General features: G+C 45.4%; 1 protein-coding gene across 1 annotated transcript in view; it reads left to right on the forward strand.

Annotated features, from left to right (window-relative positions):
* Positions 1-21,665, forward strand: part of LOC147615552 (uncharacterized) — a 49,643-nt gene extending 27,978 nt beyond the window's left edge. Inside the window, exons 3-4 of the mRNA XM_086779668.1 lie at positions 19,695-20,717; positions 20,846-21,665. Of these exons, the coding sequence (XP_086635794.1) occupies positions 19,695-20,717; positions 20,846-21,389 (1,567 nt within the window). The 3' untranslated portion in view covers positions 21,390-21,665. The remainder of the gene's footprint in view (positions 1-19,694; positions 20,718-20,845) is intronic.
* The last annotated feature ends 542 nt before the right edge of the window (positions 21,666-22,207 follow it).

Consider the following 22,207-nt stretch of genomic DNA (forward strand, 5'->3'; position numbering starts at 1 on the left):
TCATGTTATAAAGGGACACCTATGCTCGCTTGATGTGTTTGGTTGCTCAGGCTCTTGCCCCTTGAACACTTGAGTGACTCCTCCTCCTCGGGTGGGGATCACCCGAGATAGGAGGATCCATACGAGACCCCTCCGCTGTTCCAGCGCTCGACTCATCGTGGTGGTCATGGGGGATGCCTAATTCGTGGCTCTTGCCCGATGGTACGTGGCCCTTGCCCGACCATGATAATTGGCTAATTGTTGGAAGGGGAAATCGGCTCCACCCACTTGAGTGGGCCCCGGGTGTGTACGAAAAAAAAGAGATACTGCAACAGACATTTGACATGTCTGACTTGGGGCTTGTACACTACTATTTGGGCATACAGTTTGTGCAGGATAACAGAGGCATTGGGTTGTTGCAATCACGGTATGTTGCTAAACTTCTGGAGAAGTTTAAATTTCAGGATTGCAAGCCTATTAGTACTCCTATGGAGCCTGGGATGAAACTGTCACTACAAGATGACAGTATTTCCTTCGATGCCACTACATATGCTCAGGCTGTTGGGTGCCTTATTTACTTGTGTAATACAAGGCCAGATATTCAGTATGCAGTCTCTCAGTTGAGCAGATTCATGCACAGCCCGCGGTTGTCACATTGGCAAGCTGTGAAGCGTGTATTCCGTTATTTGCAGGGTACCTTATCTCTTGGATTGCTTTATCCTGAGGGAGGTGACATGCAGTTATACGCTTACAGTGATTCAGATTGGGCTGGTGATTATGATACCAGACATTCCACTAGTGGAAATTGTTTCTTCCTTGGCTCTTCATGCATTTCTTGGCTAAGCAAGAAACAGACCACAGTGGCCACTTCGTCTTGTGAGGCAGAGTACAGAGCAGCCTACACTACTACTGTTGAGTGTGTTTGGCTGCGTCGTCTCATGACTGATATGGATATTTCAGTGGAGGAGCCTACACCTATCTATACTGATAGTCAGAGTGCCATTGCTGTGGCCAGGAATCCTGTGTTTCATGCTCGCATGAAACACATTGAGATTCACTATCACTTTGTTCGGGAGAGACTCCAGGCAGGAGATATCAGTCTGATCTACTGTCCTACAGATCAGAATGTGGCAGACATCTTCACCCAAGGCATTACCATGTCCGAAATTCGAAGCATTCCGCACTGCTTTGAATTTGTTTCCTTTTGGTGGATGATGTACAGTGATCACATATCACTCCAGGGGGGTTTGTTGGGTTTTATGCTGTGTATGCACCCAGAGGAGTGCTAGTGATCATTAGTAGATTACTGGGGCACTTTTTACTTCAGTTAGTGGAGGTTTTTTCCCCAGTTTAGCTTAGTTTCACTTATAAGCATTTTATAAGTGTTTTGGTCCACCCGGCACATTTTATGGCCGGACATGTGAACACATCTCTTTAGGTCACTTATTATGTGGCTATTGTACTTTACATTTCAATCATCTGAATACACAGAAGTCGTGTTCTCTCTCTGTTGCTCTCCACGCCTGTTTGCAGCATCTCTAAACCCTAACCCTAACAGTGCATAGGCCTTCACCACGGGCACAAGATTACAGCAGCTTTGTCATTCCTGTAACCTCGCCTTGATGAGTAAAGTGGTGCAGTCATATGAGCCTACTATTGCTAAAGAGGCTCTTGCTCTTCATGAGTGGCGGGCAGCCATGGACATGGGCTGATTTCAGCACATAAGATGCAACGCATCTTCCATACATTCACTCGCTGAAAGAAAGTGCCAGACGAGAACAAGAGTTATACCAGCTCCTTTTGAGCGAGGACAACTCAGAATCTTGGTGCATTCTTGAAGAAAAAAGAGCACCTACACCTATCACAGATCCTAGCCTTTGGGAAGCGTATGCACGACAGCTGTATTGAAACCGGCCTCTGATAGAAAACCAGAGTGCGGTAGGAGCAATCACCCGTCCACTTGTAGTCTAGATGAGAAACAAAACACAGATTGGAGCTAGAGTGCCCAAATCTGAAAACACAGCGACACCTGTTGGCCCCAAAGCTTGGCGCCCCTTGCGGTATTTCTTTATTCAATTAAAATAATATGGATGGCTGAGTACAACACAAAGACCAGCCAAGAGTTTACACCTGTAAGTCCAATCTGACGGCCCACAAATCCTTCTCAGCACAGAGGATCTATGCACACAGATCTGTGTCTTCAAACAACACACTGTGCCTCCCTCTGATCAGCCAAGATCACTAAGCAGGCCAGCCATGGGCATACATCTGGCATAACTCAAGTGCATGATACATCTTCTCAGCTCAAACATACATGTGCTGTCCAATCTCTGTCTTAATCCCTTGTCAATCTGCCATACCCCTCCTCTCACAAGGGGCCAGATAACACATATCTGCAACAGACATCAAGCAGTAGAAAGAGAGATAGATGAACAGAAACATAGCTTACCAAGTTCAGCTCGTGAAACAACACTGGAGGAAGCAACAGCACCAATCTGTACTTGCAGGCACTTGTATCCACAACCCTGCTTCACACGTGTGCTTGTTCTTGCCTGTATCCTTCTCCTGATGTTCACTCTTATGCTGTCCTTGAAAAATACAGATCTGAAAATCAGCACAGTACCCGTCTGTACCGCCTCGGGATACGTGCCAGGAGTTGTACTTGCACAAACAGCCGGCTGTCCACTCTTGTACCTGCCTGAATCTGAGTAAACAGTCTGTCCAGCACCTGTTTGCACCTCCTGCAGCAACTGTACTTGCTGTACCTGGCTGCCCGTACACTGTACGGCAGCCGTACAGTGTTGTACTGGCTGTTGTACCTGCTGGTACAGTCTGTCCAGACCCTGTGCGCAGAGAATCCAGCAGAGAGAAGAAGACCCGCCGCCTGTACCAGAGAGAGAAAGAGAGTGCTTACACAGATCTGGCCGTACAGTGCTGTACGGCTGATCTACACTCAGAAAATCTGCAGCAGCACACAGCAAAACAGCAGCCGCCTTCCTTCTCTTGAGCTTTTCCACGCTAGAATACATGCGCATGAAGGAACTCCCACTTTTGCTACACGATTCCCCAAAAAGGGAAGAGAGAGAGAGAAGAGAGAGAAAACTCCTCCCCAATTTAATCCCTAGGGCCCCAAACTTTAATAAGTTCCTAGGGCCACTAAGGCCTAGGGGCAAACTCCAATAAACATTAAAACTTAATGTTTCTAGTTCCCCCCCTTCACACCTAGGGATGTCCACACATCTTAAACACTGTCCGGGCACCCCCCATGTGAATCATAAAATATTCTGACTCTGCAACCACCATGCCCACACTTGTCCTACTCCATTTTCACAGGGCCATGACATACCCCCCTCTTGAAAAATGGCAAGCGTCCTCGATTGCATTCTGGTGATGCATCAAAATATCCAAAGTGAAATATACAATATGGCAAGATCAGTGTCCCAATCTCTCTGAGCCATACTCATGTATCAATATTCACTGCAAACCAATGGCATAGTAAAAGTCCAAGTTGTATACCACTGTGAACCATACATATCCGCAAAAATCTCATGTGACTAGTACACATATATCATAGAAGTCCCATAAACAGATGTACTGTCAGCCTCAATACCTTCGGATGAGATAAAATATGCACCAAGCGACCTCTAGATGTCATCTGAGCCTGTCTGTATCAAGGGAGTGGAGGTGCTACCCCCCTCTTGAGCATCAGGTAATGCTCCAGACCCATGCTCTGCTGAACCTGAATGAGCCACAATAAGAGTCGGCTCTAACTCAAAGGCATCGAGATAAAGCTGCAAAACCTGAGGTGAATCTGTTAAGTCACCTTCCTCCATCCACTTCGCATCCATCGGTGAATAGTTCTTGAACTTCACAAGATAGCGACGGGAAACTTTACCTCGTACCTTCCTTTCTTTATGTGCCAGTATCTGCTCTGGAATCAGAACCTCATCAAGTTCCTCAACTTCCGGCTGAGCCTCATCTGATACATCGTCAGGCACATCCCCACGGAAAGGTCTAAGAAGACTCACGTGAAAAGCATTGTGAATCCTCCAGTGATCTGGTAACTTCAAACGATAGGTTACCTCACCAATCTTTTCCAAAACCTGAAAAGGCCCATAATATCGCATGCTCAACTTAGGGAGGAATAAGCGCTCTTTACCCTTCATCTTCTTGAGTCTAGCCTTTTCAAAGCGCAAAAGAACCCAATCACCCAATGCAAACTGTAAATCACGTCTGTGACGGTCTGCAGCTTTCTTTTGCTTCTGTTGAGTTTTCTGGAGAGCCAACTTAACTCTCCGATAAGCTTCATCCAAGCTCTCCACATACTGATCAGCCTCAAAGATCTCATCTTTTGTATGCAAAATGGGCGGTACCTTCTTCCCTCCTTCTACAATCTCAAAAGGCGCCTTGCCTGTCGAGCTATGTACAGTGTTGTTATATGCAAACTCCACCAAAGGAAGATACTTTTCCCATTGTTGCTTGTGCTCTGACACATAACACTTGAGAAGATCCAACACTGTAGAGTTAGCCTCTTCTGACTGACCATCTGTCTGTGGATGAAATGACGATGAAAACTTGAGAGTTGTACCCATGTTGTCAAACAACCCTCTCCAAAACAAACTCGTCATCCGTGGATCACGGTCACTAATGATAGACGTAGGCAAGCCATGATACTTGAAGATGTTCGCCATGAACAACTTCACCATATGATCCACTTTAATTGTCTTCCTCACGGGAATGAAATGAGCCTGCTTACTGAACCTGCATATGATAGTCCAGATGCCATCATTTCCCGTTTGTGTCCGTGGAAGATCAAATACAAAATCCATGGCAATGCTCTCCCAAGGTCTATCCGGAATAGGTAAAGACTGTAATAACCCTGGTGTCTTCTGACGGTCAAACTTTAACTTTTGACATACGATGCATTGCCTCACAAAGGCATCAACATCTCTTCTCAAGGTTGGCCAATAAAAGAAAGTCTCCACTGCTTTGACCGTGGCGTCAATACCTCTATGACCTGCATACGGTGGAGCATGACTTTCAATCATAACCTTGAGTCGCAATGGCCTGGTAACACACAGTCTACCATGCATCAATAAAAACCCATCTCTGAGAGTGTAATGCTCATGCCGCTGACCCTCAGACATCTGATCATACAACCTTTCAAAATCCTCATCATGGGCATACTGCTCTTTCATTTCATCAAGCTCATGATGATAAGCAAGTGAAACTGCAGAGACTTGTGGCTTGCGTGACAAAGCATCTGCCACTACATTCTTTTTGCCTTCCACATGCACAATCTGGAAGTGAAACATTGACAAAAAGTTTGCCCAACGCATATGCTTCTCTGAAAGCTTAGTCTGCGTAAGGAAATAACGCAAGGTCTGATGATCTGTCTGCACAGTAAAATCAGCCCCAAGCAAGTAGTGTTTCCATGTAGAAAGAGCGTGAATTAAAGCCAACATCTCTTTCTCATACACCTGCAAATGCTTCTCGGCATCTTGCAAAACTCTACTCTCATAGGCTATCACATGTCCCTCTTGCATGAGAACTGCACCAATGCTACTTCCACATGCATCACACTGGACAACAAAAGCCTTTCGGAGGTCCGGTAACACCAATACTGGGTCCGAAGTAAGCTTTTCTTTGAGCTTTTTGAATGCTGTAATTTCCCGATCAGTCCATTTAAACGGAGTTGCTTTCTTCGTCAAAGCATGAAGAGGCGAAGCAATTTCAGCAAAGTGCCGTATGTAACGCCTGTAATAGGAACACAATCCTAGAAAGCTGCGTACATCATGCACGGTCCTCAAAGCTGGCCAATTAAGTATTGCTTCCACCTTTGCTGGATCCATACGGACTCCATGACCAGACACAATATGCCCCAAGAAATGTATCTCCTGCAAAAAGAACTCACTCTTCTTGCCATTAACCACCAATCTATGGTTTCTGAGTTCTGCAAACACAATGGCCAAATGCCTTCTATGCTCTTCCTCAGTTCGTGAATGCACAATCATATCATCAAAGAATGTGCCCACAAACTCTCTATGAGGCCTGAAAATCCTGTCCATCATTCTGTTAAATGTGGCAGGCGCATTTGTCAAACCAAAGGGCATAACCAAGAACTCATACAACCCAAACGTGGTTCGGAATGCTGTCTTATGCACATCCTCGGGTCTAATGCGTATCTGATGATACCCGCTTTTCAAGTCAATACGACTAAAAACTGTGGAGCCCTGTAAGCGGTCCAAGATGTCATCGATCCTCGGTATGGGGAATCGATTCTTGATGGTATTCTTATTCAGCGCCCTGTAATCTATACACATGCGCCAAGAACCATCCTTCTTCTGCACTAAGAGCACAGGTGAGCAAAAGGGTGATGAACTAGGCTGAATCAACCCCTTATTCAATAGCTCCTGCACCTGACTCATAATCTCTTCCTGTTGGGCTGCACTAACACGGTATGGCGGTCTATTCGGTGGAGTACTACCAGGAATCGGATCTATGGCATGATCTTCTGGCCTCTCAGGAGGTAATTCTCCTGGCAATGACTCGGAAAAACAGTCTTGAAACCCACTTAAGAAATCAGCCCTGTCCTTATCTAACATTGACAAATTAGACTTAGATTCATCATCCTGTGCATCCTTTACATAAATCAAGTACGCGGAAAGATGCTTTTTCATTACTGATGAAATCGCCGAAGCGGATACAATAGGAACAGATTCCCCTTTGAGTTTTACATCCAATACATGCTCTTTCTCTCTATGAGTCAGAGTAATTTTCCTATTGAAAGTATCCACCACCGCATGTACCCTGTGGCACCATGGCATCCCCAACAAAACATCACAGCCATCCAAAGGCATGATGAAGAACTCCTCGCTGTCCACATAACCCTGCAAATGAAGCCGAAGCTTTCCAATGATAGGAGTAACGGGTTCTGCATACCCTGGACAAGCCATATTTGCCTCATGTAACGGCCCCATCTCCTCTGCGCGAATCCCCAATCGGCCAGCCAAGTCTGGTGAAATGAAGTTAGCTCTAGCACCTGTGTCAAAGAAGATCAAAGCATTCTGATCTCTCACTTTGCCCCATGCCCTGCACAACTCTGTAGCTTCACCACCTAGCTGCTCCCCCACAAGATCAGGAACTAAGCCTGCAGAAGGCTTTGGTTTCTTTGGCTTGGGCTCTCCTTTATTGTCAGGGTCCTTTTTGGACGTTCTTTTGAGACAATTGAATGACATATGCCCCTCTTCAGTACAGTAAAAACACTTTTGAGCATCTCTCAAAGCCTGTCTTTCCTCAGAAGTCCTTTTGGGCATTGGCAACTTCTTATACTTTGTCTCTGTAGACCCTTTAGCATCACGAGAAGCATGCCCAAATTTTTCAGCTTTCTTGCCCAATTTCTTACTGCCTTTAAACCCAGATGAACCACCTGTGAGTAACGCATTTTCAATCATCTGTGACATGTTCGTTACTCGTCTTTATACAGTAATCTCGTACCTCCTTGGGCAGCCCACAACAATATTTCTCAACCTGCTTAGATAATGGCACGGCACGATAAGAAGTCACTGGGAGTAGAGCTTCCCAAAACTTCTTGTTATAATCCTCCAAACTATCACACTTTGAAGCATCCAGCTTGTGCCATGCGGTCATAACATCCACCTCAAATGTAGATGTGAGCCATACGGAAGAGAAAACCTGTTTAAATTGGACCCATGTGGTGGGTGCTATGCCCTGCAAAAGAAGAGTAGACCACCACTGCAAAGCATTGCCCTTGAGAAAAGTGGCAGCTTTCCTCACCTTAGAGGACTCTGTGTAATTCCCACCAGAAAAAGCAGCATCAAACTGCTGTAAAAAGGTAAGTGCCTTCAATTTATCCTTGGCCCCACTAAAAGTGTCAAACTTCACTGCAGCTCCCCCTTCCTTGTAATCCTTCGCCTTTCCCATAGGCGTTAGATTATCATATGGAAGTGGTTTCGTGAGATTGCTGCCCCCAACATTCATACCCATCATTGGGTCAACATTTCCCATTCCCATGCCAGGCATACCATACATTCCAGCCATGTTTCCATACATTCCATTATGCATACCTGGCTGCATGCCACCAAACATATTGCCTTGCATCCCCGGTTGCATGCCTGCAAACATATTTCCAGCCATACCGGACTGCATACCACCATACATATTCCCTTGCATGCCAGGCTGAAAATTGGCTCCAAAAGGCCCATACATACCCATGCCTCCCTGAGGATAACCCCCAGTCATGGATTGGAACACCGAGCCACCACCAAAATAACCTGGATGCATATTCTGCTGAGGAATAGGTGGCTGTCCATAGAAGGAACTCTGAGAGTTTGCACCATAAGCATGCTGCATATTCGGAAACTGGCCAAAAGATGGTTCCTGTGGGATGGCACCACTATGACCCTGAGGAAGATTCTTCGAACGAACCTTCTTCTTCTTTTTCTGGGGCTCTGTGCGGGGTTCTGTGCGAGATCTCAAAAATTCAGCAAATCTCTCACTCTGAGTGAGCTGCATAAAAGTATCCATAACACTAGCCAAGCGATCTTTGAACCGAGCATCATCATCCTCTTTACCATGCACATCTTCTGGCTGTGTTACATCCTCATAAGGCTCATCATCTGCAGCCTGTTCTCCTGCAAAAATATCCTCAGATACATCTCTTTCAGGAGAAGTCTCTTGCTCTTCTTCTTCATGATAGAAGTACTCTTCCTCTGTATCAGACATGATTGCTGAATTTTCAGCGATGGCTTTCTTCAAAGCAACCACGAGCTCACCCCCTTCAGAAAGTTGATGATTGGTCCCGGGGACGGAACCTTGAAACCGGCCTCTGATAGAAAACCAGAGTGCGGTAGGAGCAATCACCCGTCCACTTGTAGTCTAGATGAGATACAAAACACAGATTGGAGCTAGAGTGCCCAAATCTGAAAACACAGCGACACCTGTTGGCCCCAAAGCTTGGAGCCCCTTGCGGTATTTCTTTATTCAATTAAAATAATATGGATGGCTGAGTACAACACAAAGACCAGCCAAGAGTTTACACCTGTAAGTCCAATTTGACGGCCCACAAATCCTTCTCAGCACAGAGGATCTATGCACACAGATCTGTGTCTTCAAACAACACACTGTGCCTCCCTCTGATCAGCCAAGATCACTAAGTAGGCCAGCCATGGGCATACATCTGGCATAACTGAAGTGCATGATACATCTTCTTAGCTCAAACATACATGTGCTGTCCAATCTCTGTCTTAATCCCTTGTCAATCTGCCATACCCCTCCTCTCACAAGGGGCCAGATAACACATATCTGCAACAGACATCAAGCAGTAGAAAGAGAGATAGATGAACAGAAACAGAGCTTACCAAGTTCAGCTCGTGAAACAACACTGGAGGAAGCAACAGCACCAATCTGTACTTGCAGGCACTTGTATCCACAACCCTGCTTCACACGTGTGCTTGTTCTTGCCTGTATCCTTCTCCTGATGTTCACTCTTATGCTGTCCTTGAAAAATACAGATCTGAAAATCAGCACAGTACCCGTCTGTACCGCCTCGGGATACGTGCCAGGAGTTGTACTTGCACAAACAGCCGGCTGTCCACTCTTGTACCTGCCTGAATCTGAGTAAACAGTCTGTCCAGCACCTGTTTGCACCTCCTGCAGCAACTGTACTTGCTGTACCTGGCTGCCCGTACACTGTACGGCAGCCGTACAGTGTTGTACTGGCTGTTGTACCTGCTGGTACAGTCTGTCCAGACCCTGTGCGCAGAGAATCCAGCAGAGAGAAGAAGACCCGCCGCCTGTACCAGAGAGAGAAAGAGAGTGCTTACACAGATCTGGCCGTACAGTGCTGTACGGCTGATCTACACTCAGAAAATCTGCAGCAGCACACAGCAAAACAGCAGCCGCCTTCCTTCTCTTGAGCTTTTCCACGCTAGAATACATGCGCATGAAGGAACTCCCACTTTTGCTACACGATTCCCCAAAAAGGGAAGAGAGAGAGAGAAGAGAGAGAAAACTCCTCCCCAATTTAATCCCTAGGGCCCCAAACTTTAATAAGTTCCTAGGGCCACTAAGGCCTAGGGGCAAACTCCAATAAACATTAAAACTTAATGTTTCTAGTTCCCCCCCTTCACACCTAGGGATGTCCACACATCTTAAACACTGTCCGGGCACCCCCCATGTGAATCATAAAATATTCTGACTCTGCAACCACCATGCCCACACTTGTCCTGCTCCATTTTCACAAGGCCATGACATGTATGATGTGCCAGACCAACCTATACCACAAATGTCACACATCCCTCGGCCTACAGTATCTTATCTCTTTGATTCCCCCAATGTCACTAGGGCTCTTAAAAAGTTGCATAATGGGAGAGCAAAAGATAATGAGGATCTACGTGCGGAACATTTTTCCCACGGGCACCCACCACGTATTGGCTCCCATTCTTGCCGATCTTTTTAACAAAGCACTCTGTGAAGGCTCCCCACCCTCCTGGACTACCAACACCACGGACCCAGGTAACTACAGGACTATCATGATTGGTCACACAATGGCCAAAATCTATGGGGCAGTACTAGAGGACATGATGAACTCTGTGGCAGAGGATGGGAAACAGAGCATCAGGCCAGGCAGGCTTCAGGAGACTTATCCACGTTGGACCATATCTTTACTTTACGGGCTATCATAGAGGAAGTAGAGGTCCTCAAAGAGACATGTGTATTGCTGCTTTGTGGATTTCTGCAAAGCCTTTGACTCCGTCCCTTGATCTTGTCTGATAGGACGCTTGCAGGAGCTCGAGTTCTCACATGAGATGATATGGGGTGTGATGGCACTATATGAGGCAGTACTCGGCCGAGTACGTTCACCTGGTGAGACCTCGGGAGATATATGTAGCACTATTGGGGTTAGGTAGGGCTGCTCACTCTCACCTACACTCTTTGGCCTATACATTGATGAGATCGCAGTACCTGTGGATAGTGGAGATTGTGCATAAGTATGTGTACTAGGAGTCACTTTTATGGGCCCTTTGTTCTGCATGACCACAACTGCCACTGATCGACTTGCGAGGGGGCATGCCTCCCTAGCCCGTATGGAGAGACAGTGTTTCCAGGCACATCTCCAAGAACCTCGCACTAAGTGCTGGCTCTTTGATACTCTAGTACGACCAGTGGCTATGTATGGTGCAACCTTTTGGGGGCCAAGCCTAGGGAAGGAGCACTGGAGGAGCATAGAGAGTTGTCACGCATGATCATAAGTAAGCCATCTGTACCACATGACATTCTTCATGTAGAGTTTGGGGTGGCCCCACTGGTTATAGATGCCCTTTTTTAGACTATCATTCATATTCAGCATGTATACACGCTTGACAGAGATCGCCTCCCACGACTAGCACTAGAGTTCTCTATGCAATTATATTGTGAGAGGGAGAGGGAGTCATTGAGACGAGCTGGACTGCCCTCCTCCGCGACACGGCCACCACCATTATCGACACATGCATGGTACTATCAAGTAGTCGAGTGGTTTCATGCACATGGATTGTCTCCCCCTGTTTCAGTATAGCCTGGATTTCCCCTACCTTGATCTCTCACAACAAGAGATCAACCAAATCATCCGGTTAGATCTACTTGGGCTACGCTTACACTAGACATGGGTATCTCGGTCAGATTGCTGTAATTTTTTGTCTTTTGCTGAAAACCCTAATTTCAGCCCTCCTTTCTCAAGTTGAACCATAGGGGAAGCTTTCCCAAGGTTCCCTTCATCCTCTTGAAGACTTTTGTTGTGAAGAAATGTGACAAATCGAAGATCTCTTCACTCCAAGGACTTCCATCGCGAAGACTTCCGCTGTCATCGACTCTACTTGCAATTGGTAAGCTTTAATGCTTAAATATGGAAGCAAGTAGCAGGAGGGAGGAATCGGATTACAAGATCACATACCCTGTGTAGTGTTCTCTTGTCCTACGTGCTCTCTTGCAGATTGTTGCTACCATGTGTTGGTGGAACAATAGAGAGCAGATGGTAGGGAACATGGGCACTTGAAAGGGTAGTGTGGATTGCAAGTCTACATCGACAACCACTTGTTTGCAATACTGTATTCATATGCATTGGTATGGAAATCTGGTCAGAAATGCCCATGACACTATGTACTTGATTCTCCCAAGATGAGGGAGGGGTCAGCCGTTCCGGCTCATTGTGTGTCTCTTGTCAATTTAATTATTTACTTCTTGTATTTGAGCAAGTGTCCATAAAATCTCAGTGTATTTAAGTGTATTGATTAGCATTGTGTTCAACCAAGTTACAAAAAGGGTCTACTTTTGTACAAATGCTGGACTGAAGATCATGCTAGTGTGTCACTGTGAACCCCAGTGCAGGGCGCACGTGACGTTCCCTCCTGCTTAACTTGGCGGCAGGTTCAGAGCTTTCAAGTAGTCTGCCAACAATTGGGGGTGTACTCCTGAAAGAACTCTTCATCGAGCAAATTGTTTCATGGGTTCCGCGGTCTCTTAAACTTCGTGTAGAATTGTCATATTCTTCGACCGGATCCATGCTTCCATCTCTGGAGGAGAATTTGTTCTGGTGCTATAACTTCAGCTTCGTCAATCATATCTGGTTGTTGCTCTTCTGAGATATCCTGCAATGCTGGACCTACATATGGCTTCAGCCAAGAAACATGAAAGGCATTGTGCATAGTCCAACTTTCCGGCAACTTTAACTTTAAAGAGACATCACTTAACTTCTGAATGACTCGAAATGGGCTGAAACTTTGGAATGAGAGTTTAGGACAACGCTTGCCCACTTGCTTTAGCCGTTGTTTCATGATGCGGAGATATACTCAATTCCCTTCCTTAAAGCGGACATCTCGTCTGGATTTGTTGGCTTGCCGGATATATGCTTCCTGAGCCTTGGCAAGGCACTCCTTAACTGACTCCATGATTTCCGAGAATGTCTCGGTGGTTTTATTGGCCTCAAGAGATGGTGACACCTGTCTTGTCAAAAGAGAGGAGAACCGGCGATCAAATGTTGCCTCATACGGCGTCCGGCCAATACTCGATGAGTGAGTATCATTTAGGATTGCTTGAACCAAAGAAAGATATTGTTTCCATTTTGACTGCTGGTCGTGGAAATATGATTTGAGAACGTCAAAGGCCAATTGATTTTAAATTTTTGTTTGGCCATCTGTTTGAGGATGGAATGCGCTGGACAACTGCAACTTAGTCCCAAAATTGTCAAACAATGCTCTCCAAAAGTGGGACACAAATTTTGGAACTCTATCTGATGTGATAGTCTGTGGCAAACCACCAGTGGGGTACCAAAACCGAATGCACAAGCGAGCTATGTCCTCGGCTGTGGCTGTCTGCTTGCATGGAATGAGCATGCAAAACTTACTGAATCTATCAATAATGGTCATACACTGTGTGTTTCTGGATCCAGCTGAGGCATGAAGAGGGCTTATGAAGTCCATACTGATGTCATGAAAGGGTCCCTTAGGAATAAGCAAAGGCTGTAGCAACCCTACTTGTTTGGAATGAGAAACTTTCACCTTTTGACATATCTGGCATGATTGGACATGTTGGTAGACATCCCGGTGCATCTTAGGCCAATAGAATGACCTCTCTACTTTCTCCAAGGTACTGTTGATACCCCTATGACTCCCAACCAGAGAATCGAAGGACTTGACGCTTGTCTTTGAGGACACAAAGGCGGTTCTTGAAAAACAACCAACCATCCTATATAATGTAATGGCCTGGTTCGGAGCTGAGGGCCAACTGATATTGAGTCCCGAACTCTTCCGAACCCGGATACTGTACCTTCATACTGTCTAAGTCTTTGCCTTGCATTTCAAGCACAGTGGACTCCTGCAATGTCTGAATAGTGTCCTTGTGACTAAGAGCATCGACAAAGGGGTTATTCTTACTTGGAACGTATTCAATCATTCCCCCAAAAACTGTTGGAAGAATTGACTCCATCTGGATTTCGTGTCACTCCATTGGGCACTAGGCATGGTCTGCAACCATTTAAGTGCCTGGTGATTTATCTAAACTGTGAAGTTCCTCCCGTAAAGGAAGTGCTTCCAATGTTTAAGAGAGGTCATCACCCCCAAGAGCTCTTTGTCATACACCGAATAATTTTTCTCGGCGTTATTCAACTTGCGGCTATAATAAGCCATTGGCCTACCATCTTGCTGTAAAACAGCTCCAATGGCATCGGTAATCACCTCGAAAGGATCATCCCATGATGCCAACTTCAAAACTGGAGACTCCAAGGTAATTTTCTTCATGGCCACGGACACTTTCTGATGATGAGTCTTCACGCCCTTGAGCAAGACAATAAGAGGTGCTGCCAGGTCAGAAAACTTGTCCATATGGGTGCTGTAGGCCTGACAAAGGCCCACAAATGAAGTCCATGCATTTTTGTGTGGACTTGCCTTTCGTTTGCACAAGTAAAATAGGTGTAGCAAATGGCGAGGATGAGCGTTGGATAAATCTAGCTCAGAGTAACTGGGAAAGCTACTGCTCCAGTTCGCCGTCCAATGCCTTAGAAAGGCGATAGGCGAACTTATTGGGTGGTTTTGTCTTAGAGACCAACTCAATGCGATGATCCTCGGGTGGGAGCTGGGGCAGGAGATCATCCTTTAACATAATATCTTGATATTGTCCGAGGAGACCTTCCATCGTTTGCTTCAATGGGTTTGCTAGTTGAACAACAGACCATTGGTTGCAAACATATATCAAAGCACATTCGACTCGTTTTTTGATGGCTCTTTGGGCCTAGATATGGAAGCTGAGTGGAATGCCATGAACGTTCCTATCCCCGTGAATCAGGACACCATCAACAATCGTGAAAGTGTCTTGCCTCCAAGAAGGAATGGGTGCATACCTCCTAAACCACTGAATATCCAGAATCATTTCACATCCCAAAAGAGGTGAGACAATGAAGTCATAGTGAAATGTGGCCTTTTGAACCTTGAATTCAAATTGTTGAGCTTCATGGGAAATATGAGTGTGAAGACCGCGTGTGAACCCGTCTCGGTCCAGATGATGGGGTACAAGTGTACAACTCATCTTTTTAGCCAATTGAGGAGAAATGGCATTCTCAAAGCTGCCCATATCGACGAGGATAATAAACTGTTGTCCCTTCGCTGTGCCATAAGCATGGATAAGGGTTTTTTTTGAGGTCGGACATGAAGGTGCCCCATACATACTGAGGAGCCTTGTGGTCAGGTATACATGTAGATTGAACCAATGTTGCACGAGGTAACTGCTTCGCTTGAGAGGTGAGGTGTTGCTAGGTGGATTGTGTCTTGAGGATTTGAAAGCTTATCCAAAGGAAAATACGCCACAAATTGGTTAATAAATTGCATGACTGCGGCATGATCACACTTACCATCATACTTACTAAAATTTGGTTGAGCTCAAATGATGGTGATGGTTGGGGTAGTGGAGGAACTTGGGCCTTGTTCCATTGTCGGGAGAATCGACAACATATATGCCTGCATAGATGCTATCAACTGTTGGTGTTGGAGCTGCATAGCGTGTCGTTCAAGTCTTTGTTGGTGTTGTCGAGCTACTTGGCCTGCCTGTCTCATCGGTCTTTATTAGCCCTGCGTTTGGTGTTCTCGGCCCTTCGTTCATCATCGCGACGGGCTTCTTTGGCCCTTCGCTCTTCACCCATTTGGCAACTTCGTTTTGTCTTTGTTGCTCCATGATGAGGAGAAATCTTTCAACCTCTGAAAGTTCTTCAGGCTTTTCATCTTCTTTGACTACTTCCTCGGCTTTTTCAGCTTCCTCTTTGGCTTGTGGCGCTTTTTTTGTTGCTTCTTTAGCCTCAATTTGGAGCTCGAGCAATCTGTTTTACTCCAAAATTGCTTGGACGAAGTCGTCACTAAAGTGCGGAAGCGTTTCTTTGGTGGTATCTTCTTTGTTGATCTCTCCTTCCATGTCTTCTTTGAAGCTTTTTGACAGCAGTTTTACCATCCACGGGATGCTCTCACTTTTGGGTAGCTAAGTAGGGTCACAACCTGCAGCTCTGATACCAATGAAGCATGCAATAGGTTGACCTTTGTGACAAGCAACAAAGCCTTCTTTAAACCTGTGAGTTTATGTCACAATGCAGGGAGAATACGCGGAACAATAATATAGACCAACACTTCAAGCACACCAGAGACAGAGCATGATAACACAGCAGAAGAACCATAAATAATACAATAACACCGCACTGAGCCGGAATGGCCGGCCCCCGTAGGAACTTCTTTATTCACATAGAAGCTTTTACAAGATACCAAGGTGCGGGTGCAATCTGCACCGGATTTCCCACAAAGCATCAGCACAACTCTTGCCCAAATAAACTATCTGGTGCCAAGATACAAACATCTCTAGGAGCTGTCCAAAACTGTCCCAAAACAGTCCCCAAAATTCAGCTCATAAACCATCCATAAATCAGCCCGGCCAGTGCAGGAGAGAGAGAGAGAGAGAGAGAGAGAGAGAGAGAGAGAGAGAGAGAGAGAGAGAGAGAGAACTCTAGTGGGATGCGCCTCCTCAAAAACAGCCCCAATCCCTTCTTTAATAGAGTCGACTAACTATATTTGAAGTGCTTTTTCTTTTTTGCGTAGAATAGGTGAACTTGCCTAAAAATATCAACTTTAGGCTTTCCTTGGCTTGTACTCCAAGTTATATCAACTTTATGCTTTCCTTGGCTTGTACTCCAAGTTTTAGTCCAAAAATATCAACTTTTATGCTTTTCCTTGGCTTGTACTCCAAGTTTTAGTCCAAAAATATCAACTTTTATGCTTTTTCTTGGCTTGAGGCCCAAGTTTCATCTAGGCGCCTCCTTTTGTCCATCTTTCCATGCCCAAAATAATAATATGTCCAGCCCGTCTTTAATGATATGTGAACACACCGACTTATAAATATTATAAGTCATTTTGATGAATAAAATCCCATGTTCTCAACCTCAATACCCAATGCAGCTGCCGTTTGCATAGAGATGAAGTTATCGGTTGCACAGTCATCAAACATGAATAAGGCGGGCTGATCCTTGATTTGACCCCAAGCCTTGCATACCATTCGCTCTTTTGCATCATGATTTGTGTTTCCCTGCACATCGGGAACTGCATGTACATTAGCCTTGGTCTGCTTGTCCTCGTGCTTTGGTTTGCGGTCAGGGCACTGTCTAAACATGTGCTCTTTGCTACCACAAGAAAAACATTTTCCCTCCTTGGCATATTGCTCTCTTTGCTCCGGGGTCAAGCCAAATTTGTTCTTCTTTGGGCCCTGATCTTCAGATGAGGTATTTTCAGCTCTACCTCCCTTGTGGGTCTCCCGGAAGTTCTTTTTAGGTGGCTGTCCACCTTTTTGCAGATTTGGGACAGCCTTGTCTTTCCCCTTTGAACCGCCTTGATCCTGCTTAATTTTGAGTACCAATTGCTCCGTAGCAAGAGCAGAAGCTGTGAGCTGTTGCAAAGTATGTTTCGGGTGCAATTCAATGCCCGAACGATATGCTGGTTGCAGTCCAAAGCGAAACTTCCTCTTTCTTTCATCCTCAGTGATTTGCATAAAAGGAGTTACTTCCAGCAACACTTTCCAGAAATTGTTGACATACTGTTGCACGCTTTCATTATCTCTTTGCTCAAGTCTGTCCCACTTTTGGGTGAGAGTTTGCTCCGCATTTGGTGGCAAAAACTGAGCATAGAATCTATCCTTAAATTCCTTCCAGGTGCAAATGGGGTCCTTGGTGATCTTTTCAGTGACCACCAATGAGCAGCGGTTCTTTTCAAAAACATGCTAGCATGGCGTACTTGACTTCTCAGTGAAGTCCTCATCGCTAAAGGCAACGTCAAATTGTGCCACAAATGCTAACACTTTGGAAGCATCATGCTCTCCATGAAAAACATCAAACTTAACAGATTTGTCACTTGCTTTAAATTCCTTGAGCTTTCTGGCATGAGGCTCATGGTCTTCTCTTTTTCTTTTTCCCTTATCCAACGGGGCAGCCCTATCTGCATGGGCTCCAGGGGCCATCATAGAAGTTTCATGAAGCACGATGGCATGTGCTCCACGAACTTGAGAATCACTTTCCTGCATAAGGCAATGTCTCTCCATGAGACAACTCAGAAGGCAAAACTCTTCTAGTTGCAGACCTGTCACCCCTACCATGGGATACATGTCTTGAATGCATGTGACTTTCATGCCCTCCATGAGCACTAGCATACATATACCTGTCAGGCTTTGTGCCTTGTGGAGAAGATGCATGACGAGAGGTGAAAGTTTATGCAATCCACCTTACTTAAGAGAGAAGAGTTGAGAGAGAAGATGAGAGTTGACACCATATTGGGTCCCAATTACTCATTGAAGCACACCCCTCCTCCGCCACCCCCCCTCCCTCTCTTCCTCTGGGCGTAAGCAGGAGTATTTGCTTGTATTACTTTAAAGAACTTGTACAATGATGTGAATGATGACTGTGGACTGCCAAACGCAAGGATGCAAAAGACTGGATGCTGGCTGAACCATCTGCTGACCCAAAGGCATTGTAGAAGGCTCTACGAAACCACTTATGCAAGTCTAGTTCTGCTGAGATATGCACATATGCTGGCTGAAGATGAGAGAATCTTCTATGTTGCCTAGGGGATGAAGCACGGGGTGCTTGAAGGCTGATTTGTATGCTCTAGAAAAACCCGATGGCTTTTAGGCACACATGCTCACTGTCTGCTTGATGAACTTCTGTGAAATGAGATGATCTATGCAAGGGAATGTGGAGCTGCTTATATAGTGACATGAAGCTTCTGGTTGGGGAACATATGCTGCGGTTGGCCTGTTTTTAATGCTCACGACTGATGAAAATAAGAATTTAATGCTGCGCCTAGTTCACATGTGTGATATGCTTCTTCTATTGCTGGCCGACTGCTGTTTATGGGTTGCTTATGCTGGCCGACTGCTGTTGTAGGGCCTGAAATGCTGCCGACTGGGCATTATGGGCTGCCCCAGGCACCTAGGCTGACATGCTTTAATGTGCTTTGTTTTATGCAACTAACGGACTGACTTATATGTCCCATCCTTAGGTGACTTATATGTTTGTTCTCCAAGTGGGTTAAGGGATTGACCTGACACCTAAGACTGAGAGACTGACCTATGTAGCTCGTGCCTGACATGTCCCGCGGATTGGGGCTCATAATGGGGCCACGGCATATGACAAATGTTCCTAAAAGGTTACTAGTGATGTACAATGTTACAATGAATGCTGAACCAGTGTGTCACATAGCACCGCAGTGCAGGGTGCATGTCACACATTCGAGGGAGCTTTCATCCAAGTGCCCACATAGCTTTGTAATTCTCTTTTGGCAATATAAAACTGCGTAAGGGGGAGGCTGGCCCATCTTCAGCCCCCATCGTGGTGTCTTGCACACGAACTTACAACACCCATGCATGTGATTATTTTTTCATTTATTTCATCTTGCATTGTGTAGTAAAATTAAGTGGTATATGAAGACCATTCTGGCCACGCTTCCGTTCCAGTTTCATAAACTCTTATCTAAAGATTGGTTCTTCCTCTAAGATATTTGACATATGTGAATTTTCTTGAATCTACCTTTTTCTACATGCGCTCTCATTCTTTTCTAGGGCCTTGAAGGGGATACATCTTTTGTAGAAATTTGTGTTCTGATTGTGTGGAAGGTGTTTTGGTATTCATTGACATGCTTTTACAGGGAAGCGAAGAGAGAGAGTTGCATAATGGCAGAAAAAAGGTCTGGGTCCAGCTTGCATGGGGTAGCGCCCAACAGGTGCTTGACTGACCAAGAATCTGAAAGAGACACTGTTGGTCTCTACAGACACTATGAGATGCTGTCTGCAGGGAAGGACGTTCCGATGCCGAAGGGCATTGATAAAGTTGAAGGGTTACCATTTTTGCCTAATGAACATTGGGGTGGTGTTGGAGATAAGACTGATTTGCCTTGGCAATTTGGTCCTGGTAGTCCTCTTGATTATGGTTCCCAGTACATAACTGTGGAGCAGCCCTCCATGTCAGAGTTTCAGGACTTTTCAACAGTGGCAAAGGATTGTGGGAAGTCTGCTGAAATTGAGCTTGAATGGCAGTGGATAACGGATCAACAACGGGCTCCGAAATGTGAATCATTTCCTTCAACTGAATCAAAAGGCTGTAGTGAGGAGAATTTGGATGGTGCTTCAGACAAAGATGCCAAGGAAGGTTTTGTGAAGGCTGAAACAGAGTCATCCACAACAAGCTCTTTGCTTGGTGGATCAAAGACCGAACGGTCTTCTGATGCTGGGACTAGTAAGTCTTCAAGAGTATCTGGAAACCTCTCTGTAGAATTAAATGCAGCAAAATCATCACATAAAGATGGGGCCTTATGGCGTATTGCTGACAGCAAGGAGTTAGCAGCCTTGGTCTCTCAAAAAGGTTATGGGTGTCTGGAGAATTGTGATTTACCACCCTCACAAAGCTCCCTTACATGGAAGGGACCTCTGGCAAGTTGTGACTTTACGCCCTCTAAAATTGTGGAGTCTGGCTCCTCTCCATTCATGGACAAGCTTCTTCTAGCTTCACTACTTCGTGGACATGAGCCAGCTCAACTGGAGAACAAGTCTTTGCCTTCATCACCTCTAATTATGGGTATGTCAGATCCAACACCGTTTCGTGAGCATCCACCAAGCGTTTCTCAACCTCTTGCCATCCCGTCAGCTCTACCACAACCTTCCACCCGAAACAGGTAAGATTAACTTCTCATTTGCATCTGATATTGACTTGTTGATGGTTGTTTTACCAGGTGTGATGTTTGAGAGGCTTTACTGCATTCACCCAGTGATACATTCCTTGGGCTAACATGTTTTTTAACAGCTTCGATGATCGAAACACGAGCTGGAAAGCAGGTGGTGGAAAACGTTTTGGTGTTACTAAGCGAGGGTATGAGACACTTGGTGAGGCTCTTTGTCACTCACAAACACGAGCAAGACAAGCAGAAAAGCTTGCAGCACAGGCCTTGCAAGAGAGAGAGAAGCTTGCACAGCTGCTATTTAGAGAGGCATGGACTGCTCGTACTTACAAGCAGTGGGTGCAGACTTTGGAGTTGGAGAACATGTGGCTTAAGATGTGTTCGGGAAGTAATTCGGAGACCTGGGAAAAGTTTTTGAACCCTTCTAGCGCGTCTGAACAGATAGCAAATAATCCTTGGAAGCATGTCCGAAAGCGCCTGTCTCGGAAAAAAATGCATCAGCGTTTTCCCACTCTGTGGCAAAGCAGATATCATGGGCGTGGTTGGGTACCTGAGAGCAATGTTTTGGTACGTTGCACAATCGGGCTTGCTTTTGCTCTTGGTTTGAGTTTTGCAGGTGCTGGCCTTATGATCGGATGGAGCATGGGTTGGATCTTGCTTGCTTATTGAACCCAGCTCTTCTTCTTTTGTCAATGCAAGTGTCATCTACGGAGGTACGCCACACGAGTGATGTGCCTATCATATAGATACATTAATCTTTATATACTTGAATTACTTTAACGGCACACGTAGGATTTTTTAAAGAATGCCTTGTGTAAGAAGCAAAAAATGCAGGTGTCCCCCCTAATGTTCAGTCTTGTACATCTACTCAGAACATGTATATTCATCGTTCTTGCGCTTTGTATTATTTTTGTGTGTGTTAAAAAATACTATTCTAAGTAGAAAGCCATGATTGCCAGGTGGTTATTGTCATGATGAATGGCCTTAGTGGTTGGTAGTGTGTCCACAATGAATGATCTTTGTAGTGTTGATCTTTTTTGGGTAGAGTTTTATTTGAGCTGCATGTGTGAGAAGATTTAGGAAGAGATGAAGGGTCAATGTAGATGCATGGCAGGGACATACGGGGGTTGCCTTTACTGGCTTGCCTCAAGTTCAAGTTCATGCATTTCGTCATGTCCTAAAGAGCAAGAGATAGAAGAGATTTACTTGCTTCTATATTTATAAAGGCAATGAAGCTTAGTTATAGAGGTAAGATATTTGTTTATGTTGACACATGATTGTGTTGTGACCTAGAATCTGAGCTTAGATATACTTGGCAGAAATATTGACCAAAAATCAGAGTACGTGTTGTCTCTTTAGTGTAGTGGGCATAGATATGTAAGCAATGATTTACGAAGTCATGTGTCTCTAGTCTAGGGTCAAGGGTTGCCCATCCCAGTAATTAACAAGTGGTGGAGCACTTCCACCCAGCACTTTCAACGAGTGGT

Source organism: Cibotium barometz, chromosome 40, assembly GCF_041138505.1.
Source record: "Cibotium barometz isolate CiBa-2024 chromosome 40, ASM4113850v1, whole genome shotgun sequence".
Taxonomy (NCBI): domain Eukaryota; kingdom Viridiplantae; phylum Streptophyta; class Polypodiopsida; order Cyatheales; family Cibotiaceae; genus Cibotium; species Cibotium barometz.